At 38.5% G+C, this 9,892-nt stretch overlaps 1 protein-coding gene and 1 pseudogene across 1 annotated transcript; one reads left to right on the top strand and one right to left on the bottom strand.

Moving 5' to 3' along the window:
• Window positions 1–1,023: 1,023 nt before the first annotated feature.
• On the bottom strand, window positions 1,024–2,238 carry LOC108745871 (putative nuclease HARBI1). The gene is given in 4 exon segments (XM_018482267.1): window positions 1,024–1,784; window positions 1,826–1,859; window positions 1,958–2,060; window positions 2,157–2,238. Coding segments are annotated over 3 exon segments (897 nt in total). The 5' UTR covers window position 2,060; window positions 2,157–2,238.
• Window positions 2,239–5,035: 2,797 nt separating this feature from the next.
• Window positions 5,036–6,230, top strand: LOC108745870 (annotated as a pseudogene).
• Window positions 6,231–9,892: the final 3,662 nt, after the last annotated feature.

Here is a 9,892-nt window from a genome sequence, read left to right as displayed (position 1 = left end):
CACGCACGCACGCACGCACGCACGCACGCACACGTACACGTACACGTACACGCACACGCACACGCACACACATACACACACACCGTAGGGAGGGTTTGGAATCATAAAATATTGTGGACATGACAAAGAACCCAGAGGGTTCTTATCTCTACGGTATACGTGATACATCAGAGATCTGATATCTACCACGTCCTCGTCACAGATCCTGAGTTATGCTGAGAATAGATACTGCAAAAATATTTTTTCCGCTAAAAGTAATTTCAAATATTTGAAGGTTACACTTAACATTTTTCGAAAAAGTGCTTGGTATAAAAGTTTCATGTTTTTTCGTGTATCTTTAATCTAAGTCCACAATAAAAGATATGTTCCATTGAAAAAATCAATTTCCGGTTTAAACAGCTCATTTCCGTTGGAAACTGCGAATTTAAAATAAGTATTCCCATTCGATAATGTGATTTACTTATTAAAATTTTTTGATAGAAACCTTTACCTTGATTTTATTCTAAAAATGGAAATAAGAGAAACAACCATCAAAGATCTTCATTTTGACAAATGTTATCAACGTTATGACCCCGTACAATTTAGAAGGTTATGACTATCATTTGGATATCTTAGATAATACTATTAGTGGAGGTACTGTAACCTTCAAGCTTTATAACTCAAAAAGTACTTAATGAAAATAAATTTAATTATAGTGTTTTTAAAAGAACTCGAGGCAAGCTACAAGAATATGCAATAAAAAATTAGGATTTCCGTTTAAAAAAATCGACGTGACCTTGACCTAACCTTGGCAATGCCACTTGAGGTCAAACTCATAGCACCAGAAAATAGATCTTTTGGAACCCTATAACTTTTGTCTGAACACTTTTTCGATTAAATCTTATCCTGCGAAGATAAAAGGGTGGAACGGGTGGTCTGAAACATCCGTATATATATATAGAGCAATATAGAAATATACACAGCAATAAAAATTTGTGATGCAAAAATAAACCGTATATAAACAATTTATTTACAATATTTAATTTAATTTACAATTTTCATCGGTAAAGTGTTCATAATTGCTATTCTTTTTTCATTTCGCATTACAGCTATATCACCACAATTAATTGGTCCGATTTCCTCATTTGCAACGCATACTGCAATTGGCATTACGTCATTTTTCAAAATGCAAATATTATGTAGAACATAGCATGTAATGATGAATTCCAGTATTTTCTTTACATCTGTTAAAGGCAAACAATCCAATAAAATTCTGAATCGTATTTTCAGTAACCTAATAGCTCGTTCTATTTCCATTCTGGTAGCTGAATGACAATAGTTAAAATTTTGTTGCCTGAGTGAAAGATGTCCGTTGTTTCTAAATAGTACCATCACATGAGGATGAATACTATAAGCAGCATCGCTAATAATGTGGGAGTTATTTGAAAAATTAACATTTGGCATGTCCAAAAAACATGCCACTGGAGAATTTCTAAAGAATCTAGCATCATGTACTGAGCCTACTTGTCCTGCGTAACAGTATATGAAAAGGCCACGAGAATCACATACAACTTGTACATTTATAGATGGAAATCCTTTTCGATTAATGTTCGAAGCAGCATCTTTTACTGGTGCTCAGATTTTAATATGCGTTCCAATAGCACCCATTACATTTGGAAAGCCACATTTTGTTTTAAATTGTTCAATTACTTGTATGGCAGTATCTCCTTGTGGCCATTTGATGAAACGAGATGCGATGCAATGAAGAGTATATGTAACTCGCTTCAAGGTTCGAAAAGCAGTGGCTTTACCGATTCCAAATTTTACATATACCGATCTAAAATACGTACATCACATAATGTAAATACAATTACCAAAAACTTAATCAATTGCAGTAGCAGTTATATATAAATCTAATAAAAAGCATATAATTGAGTATACGCCTGTAGGAATCAAGAGTTGCCATAAATCAAATTGCAATAAGTAATTGTTTCTTTGCAGAAATTTGTTTTTGATCACTCGTTGCTTGTAATCCTTTGCCAATTAAAGATAATACCATCTTAAAGGTTTCGGGGAACATTCTAAAATATAAATGATATTATAAATAGTATATATAACAATTAACAATTTAAATATAAAAATAGAGATAAGATATTTCATGCATATGTTGTACTCACCAAAAGTGTTTTTTAAACACCTGTCTGAAGTACTTAGCAATTACGTTTAACATAATCTTTACAGGAGCTGTAATTTTTATAGGAGCAATAACTTCTCCGCGTGTTGTATTTAACTTAAGAAAGCTATATAATATGTATATGACAGTCTTTCAAAGAAATATCTTCATTATCATCATCGTTATCACTAGATTCGCTGTTCTCACTATCAATATTGTCATTTTTTACCATCATTATCAAAGAATCTATTGTCGAAATTATTTCCATTGTTGTTACGGCGTCCACGTTAATGTGCGCCGTGTATCGGTTAGGCGCATTAAGAACCATTCCAATTTAGTACATGTGAAGACTCACATCGTGCGTATCGATAAAACAACGGAACAATTTCAATGCACTTCGGAGTCACTCATGCAATCCATGCACTTAATGCGCGATTCAGAACGCACTTAATTAAAAAATTTGAGCGAACAGAAACACGCGACCGATCCGTCCGGAAATGAGGAAATTTAACGTTCCGAACGGAAGGAACAGCAGGATCAAAAATTCTCTAGCAGAATCCGATCCGTCATTAATGGGACAGCCCTCTCAGGAAGGCTAGAGTCCCTATAATAAAGAGTTTGGCTAATCTTTCTAGTTACACAAAACATGGCGTCGTAGATAAAGGTATGATCAACTGATATGATACTATAAAGATATCGTAAACAGTATATAATCATTATAAATAAATGAAATAAATCATTTTTACATATTACGTCGTGCGGACTCACGCGACTCTTTTCTTTCATAGAGATCTCGAATTCCTCGAAACACTAAAATTTTATATTCTTTCCTTTTTTTCTCTATCTTAAAAACTAAAATAAGGAATCCGGTATCTCCTCGTAAATGTCGCTCCGAGATAAAAATCAATAATAAATACCTATGGAAAAGCGTAAGACCGGCGCCAAGATTAACGGTCGCGGACGATTCTCGCGAATTACAAAATTACAAAATTTAAGAAACGGCACGCGACATTCAGGAGTAGATTCTGGGTGGTCCCGTGGCGACGATGCATGCGCGACTTCTCGGCGCCCGAGACGCGCGTTTCCCCATAAATCTTAAGGTCATAAAATTTTGGAGTTTCACTTTCCCACTCTACCGATTCCTGTCAACATCCTTTCCTCCCCCAAAATCTTGACCAATCTAAGAGCAAAAGAAAATCCTACTACCAGCCAACGAAACCTATTCCACCAATCCAAATTTGAGTAATCTGGGGCGATTAGTATAAAAATCGCGGTTCCGCAACCCTTGCATCAGATAGATAGCAGATTTTTCTCTATTCGGAGTTCCGGAGTTTTACTTGTCCCGATAGAGACAGTGAGTCGGTCGCAATACTCAAAGTCGATACATTCAGTGAGTTGGTCGCGTTATTCAAGTTCCCGATAGAGTCAGTGAGATCAATAGTATCATTGGGATCAAAGGGCTGTTTCCTGATCGAGGAAGTCCGTAACTGAGTAACATCGAAGCTGAGTAACATCCGACGCCACCTTCTCTGCGGTTGGGCCTTACATCGCCAGTAAGTTTCCAATTATTTTACATCAAGTAGTCCCTCCACGTCTTCCCCCTTTTTTTTTTCTTTGGGGATCCATTAAAAATAAAATTTTTTAGTGCGTTCACGCCGTCCATTCGCCCCTCGTCGCCGCCGCCTTGACGAGAATCACCCGATCGCGCCGACTCGCCGCCCGCGCCCGGATTTCTCACCAAAGCCAATCGACAGTCTCGGAACCGACTCCCCTCATACAATTCCCCTTGGCAACTCTCTCTCCACCCCTCGAAATCTCATATTCCCCAATATCAAATCCATCCCCGATTCCCCCTGCTGATTTCTCCCCGCATCCACCATCACCCCCTCCAATTGATACCACCCCCTTAATCCCACATAATGGCTACTCTCGCGCTGCCCCCTTTCCTCTTCTTTTCTATGATGCCCAGGAACTCCTAGAGTACATGGCACACTTTACCCCCTCCAACCAAGATTTGGTAGTCGCGAGGATCCCAGGATCCGACGGCCTTTTCTCGGTTCCGGTAGCGTCCCTTATCCCCCTCGACCTTTTCTCCCTCAATCCCTATAATCCTAGCCAGTACTAATAGCACCTCCCCCCTTTCTTCCTCTCAAATCCACTCACCTCTTTCCCTATTTATACTCTCGTTATTCTTTCGTCATTTTCTCCTCCCTTCCATTCTTCTATGACACCACACACACACACACACTCTCACACATCGATAAACGTGTACATTTAATCAAGAAAACCAAAAATTGTATTATTGTTTTTAATCTGATAAATTATATTTATATTTTATTCAAAAATGTATCACTCCAGTTTTTTTTTCTTAATTATATCATTATAAAATTAACTTCCCGGTAGTCTTTATTTAAATAATATCTCTCCTCGTATTATTAAGTTCTCCCGCGATTGCACTTCGCCTTCTCCCCGGTCACTTGGATTAAGTTCCGTGACCGAAAGTCAGGGCATACGGCCGTACTAGCGCAGCTGGCGTTAAAGTGCGCCCCTCTTGGCACACTGACCCAGTTTGGGCCCTTTTTCGAAGTACGTCCGACTCGTGTGTCCGTTTAGCGGAGCACGAGCAGAGGTTTCCGCTTCGTCCTCCGTTCAACCCCCGGTTCGTTAGGAGCCTCAGGACGAAGCGAAGCGCCTCCCGATTTGCGTCGGTCCTTCCCCACGGCTCCCTTGCGGTCCGGAGCCCGGACACGACCAAATCGGTCTAACAATTCGGTTCCTTGTTACGTTCACCCCCTCAGTTCTTCATGCGCGCGGAGCTTGGACGTAACACATAATTTGATCACAGACTGTGTAAAAAGTAAGTGTAATATATATTGAGTGGATCCATATATTCGTTCGCTTTTTGTTAGTAGTGCAAATTTTTTCCGAATATCTCCGGTTCTGGTTGCCTAATCGGGCAATCCAAATATGTTTTGGAAAGGTGACAGTCCGCTCTTTTCATCTGTCAAATTTGGTTTCATTGGCATTAGTTTTGTTTGTGCTATAGACCTGTGAACATGTCGGAGAATAAGGTGCATTTTCGGCACATTTTGCTTTATTACTTCAAGAAAGGCAAGCGAGCTGCGGAGGCCCACCGAAAGATATGCAGCGTATACGGGGACGATGCCTTAACAAAACGTGCCGCTCAGAAATGGTTTGCCAAATTTCGTTCCGGAGATACGAGTCTTGAAGATGGACCCCGCAGCGGTCGGCCCACCGAGGTTGATTCGAATGATATCAAGGCACTGGTTGAGCAAGACCGGACGCTAAAGGTGCGAGAGATTGCGGAGACACTTAAAATAGGTTATGGAACCGTACAAAGGCATTTGCAACAGCTTGGCTACGTGTCCCGCCTCGATGTTTGGGTGCCGCACAAGCTGACCGAGGAGAACCTGGCCAACCGCATATCCATCTGCAATTCACTTCTGAAGCGGCACGAAAGCGACCCGTTTCTCAAACGAATAGTGACTGGCGACGAAAAGTGGATCATCTATGACAACATAGTGCGCAAGAGATCGTGGGGAACCGCTGGCGAGCCGCCGAATGCCACCCCGAAGGCCGGCCTGCATCCGAAGAAGATTTTGCTATCCATATGGTGGGATCATCGTGGTGTGCTGTTTTACGAGCTGCTTCCTCAGGGAAAAACGATCGATTCGAAGATCTACTGCACGCAGCTAACGAAATTGAATCAAGCATTGCGACAGAAACGTCCAGAACTGATCAATCGCAAAGGTGTCATATTCCACCATGACAACGCCAGACCCCACACCGCAATAATCACTCAGCAAAAATTAGTGCAACTTGGCTGGGATGTTTTGCCTCACCCACCGTATTCACCACGCCATCCGACTATCACTTGTTCCGGTCCCTGCAAAACTCCCTCAACGGGAAATCGTTCGCTGATCAGACAGCTGTGAAAACGTACCTCGACCGGTTTTTCGCCTCTAAGCCCCAGACCTTCTTTGAGAGCGGAATAATGAAATTGTTGGAAAGATGGCAAGAGGTCATCAACAAAAACGGAGAATATATTATTGATTAAAATTCATCCTTTGATGTATGAAAAAAACTTGTTTCATTTTAGCCTTCAAAAAGCGAACGAATATATGGATCCACCCAATATATAGAAAACAAATTATAATGTATGCTGATATATAAAAATCGATTTCTAACCTTTAATACCCAATGCGCATTATAGCTAAAAGTAAGAAATCAAAAATTTGGTACGCTTTTTAATAACAAATTAGAATTTTCGCCTATTTTTTCGACAGTTATTGCCCGCTTAAAATTTGCTTAAAAAGCGTACCAAATTTTTGATTTCGTACTTTTTCTCAATTTTATAGGTTTACTCTATGCCTAAACTCATCAGTAATCGAAATATGTTTTGTTTTTTGATTTCAGACCAATAAAAAAAGCTGGGCGATGGCAGTCGTTTTACGTCTTTCACAAAAACGGCCTTCGTGGAGGGACTGTACCGCCGCCATTTTGTATAAAAAAAAAATTTTTTTAATTACCTGACACATGTCATTAAATTATGCCAAAAGTGCAAAATGATTTAATTATTTTATCACCCTCAAAATAATTTACGAAAAATGACTGATTTTCGAGCATTTACATGTATTTCTCCCCTTAATAGTACCGAAAAAGAATTTTCGATGAGGAGTTTTTTTAAATTAAATAACAAAACAAAGGACTCTTTCTAAACATAATAAATAAAAATAAATATCGGACAAAGTAAGAATCAACACATTTCTTTCAAATACACAAAAATATATATTACAATTAACAGAGATAACAATTTATATAACGCAAAAAATTAGAATATAAATTAAGAAATGATTAAGGTTACAAGTTTCGGCTACCGGTTTGAACCCTCTTCAGACATTAGCATAACGAAAAAGTCGCAGAATAAAATCAAATTATCGCAAATGATCACATATGTATTCACAGTTCGGGTGAGTCTTGATCTCGAATTCAACATAATTTCCGTACGATTGAACCGTCAAATGTATTAAAAGTATCTTGGTAAAGTTCTAGTTGATAAAAAGGTTAAATTAAAAACAAAAAAAACGTACCACAAAAATCTAAGCATAAATAAAATAAAAATAAAATACAGGAAATCTAACAAAAATAATAAAATTATGTAATAAAAACTCATTAGAATTAATGTGTAAGAAATTTAAATTAGTATGTCCAAAAAGGAATGAAAAACTTTTGAAATATATGCAGTAGAAAGGAGCGCAGATATGTAAGACAGACATTACGTGTCGATTATTATATACGTTCAGTAGTGCGGATCAACACAGACTGAGAGAGGAGACGGACTGTTAGTGACAGAAAGTCAAACTTTATTTATGATGGGAATATAAGCTTTGTGGAGGCCATCAGTATCAGTTTGTAAATTGAGACCATTCTTTTGTTTTTTGATATTAAGCATCTCTGAAACCAAACGTCTCCGATAGCAGGGCTCTTCGTCTAAAATTACGACTTCATCCTATTTAAATTCATGATCGAGTTGTCTCTTATGCTCAGTAATGACAGACCGAGCAGGAGTGTTGTATCTAATGTGATTGCGATGTTTAGCAATCCTGGTCTTTAATTTTCTACCCGTTTGTCCCTGACGTACGACGCGTCACAGTCTTTACATGAAATCTTATAGACCACGTTGTTCTTAGATGTATGTGGACAAATATCTTTATGTACTTTGACGTATTTTTTCAATTTGTTCGGACTACGGAAAGACACCCTGATGTCGTTTTTATTGAAACGATTGAACTTTTCTGTGTGGAGAGGAATGAACGGCACCGTAAGCTAAGAAACAGATTCCCTCGCCTCGACCTTGTCAGTCAAATCGCTCTGTGTTATGTGTCTATTTTTAATCAAATTTTTTATTCGTAGGTGTCTATTTTTAATCAAATTTTTTATTCGTTGATTGTGTCAAAAATGAAGGATAATGGATAATCATTGCCTAATAAAATGTTGATAATAAATGTCAAATTCTTCGTAAGGTTGGACATCTGGCATGAACATAATCTTGAAATATTAGCGATTTTGCATCAGCATCTTATATCTTTTTTCATGCGAAAATGTCGAATTTTGAGCCGAATAAGCATAATTTGCGGGAACTTTTGATTTACTTCTTTAATTTGAAGAAATCTGTAGCTGAGGCTCATCGATTGCTTGTAGAAGCATGTGGTGAGGCTGCCTTAAGTGAGAGAAGTTGCCGTGAGTGGTTTAAAAGTTTAAGAACGGTGAATTTGACGTCGAAGACAAAGAACGTAGCGGAAGGCCGAAAGTATACGAAGACGCGGAATTGGAAGCATTATTGGATGAAGATTCGTGCCAAACGCAAGAAGCACTTGCACTTACATTAGGAGTGACTCAACCAGCAATTTCACATCGCTTAAAATCGTTGGGAATGATTCAAAAGCAAGGAAATTGGGTTCCATATGAACTGAAGCCGAGAAACGTTGAACGCCGATTTTTCACATGTGAAATGCTGCTTGCCAGGCATAAACGAAAGGGTTTTTGCACCGTGTAGTCACTGGTGATGAAAAATGGATCCACTACGATAACCCAAAGAAGAAGAAATCATGGGGACCACCTGGCCATGCTTCAACATCGACAGCCAAGCCGAACATTCATGGGAAAAAGCTCATGTTGTGTATTTGGTGGGATTAGCTAGGTGTCGTTTATTATGAGTTGCTCAAACCGAACGAAATCATTACTGGGGCTCTCTACCGAACACAATTGATGAGATTGAGCCGAGCACTCAAAGAAAAACGCGCCCACTACTACTCCAGACAAAGTTATTCTTCTGCATGATAATGCTCGTCCACATGTTGCGGCGCCGGTCGAAATCTACTTGGAAACACTCAATTGGGAAGTTTTACCCCACCCGTCATATTCACCAGACATTGCTCCTCCTGATTACTACCTGTTTCGATTGATGGCACATGGCCTGTCTGAGCAACACTTCACATCATATGAAGATACCAAAAATTGGGTCGATTCGTGGATAGCTTCAAAAGATGAAGCGTTTTTCCGACGCGGTATCCGTATGCTGTCAGAAAGATGGGAAAAAGTAGTGGCTAGCGATGGACAATACTTCGAATAAAACATTAGGTACCGTTCTTTCACAATAAATGCCCAATTTTTAATAAAAAACGACGGAAACTTATTTATACTCCTAAAAATATAAAATTGTAAATATTAATTGTAAAATATTAAATACTACAACAGTGATTGTTTTTACAATTTGAAAAATTATATTTCATTTTAATAAACCAATTATTAACATGAAGTTAGTATTATAATTTTTAAATTATATTCATGCTGGATACATCTTTAATACATCATGTGAACATGCACACAAAACTTGCGTGATGAAAAAGTACGGAATAGCGCTGATTAGTTGCTTCAATGGCGCATTCTGTATTCTGCAGTCCGAACCGTGTAATTTCACGCTTAGCATTTACAGATCCTGAACGACTCTAACATAACATTGATAGCGTTTAACATTCGTCATGGTTGAATGAATATTTGAGAGGCTTCTGTTCCCAAGTGGCACCAAACATTTCTCTCTTTAGAATTTCGTAGAATAAACGTATTATACGTACGAATTTCGTACGTAACGTGTGAATTTCAAATTTTATCGTAGTGAATGCAATCTTAATTTCAATCTCTGCAATTAATGGCTTGCCA

Source organism: Trachymyrmex septentrionalis, unplaced genomic scaffold (genome assembly GCF_001594115.1).
Source record: "Trachymyrmex septentrionalis isolate Tsep2-gDNA-1 unplaced genomic scaffold, Tsep1.0 scaffold153, whole genome shotgun sequence".
In the NCBI taxonomy this organism is placed as follows: domain Eukaryota; kingdom Metazoa; phylum Arthropoda; class Insecta; order Hymenoptera; family Formicidae; genus Trachymyrmex; species Trachymyrmex septentrionalis.
This window is presented reverse-complemented; position numbering and strand designations above follow the sequence as displayed.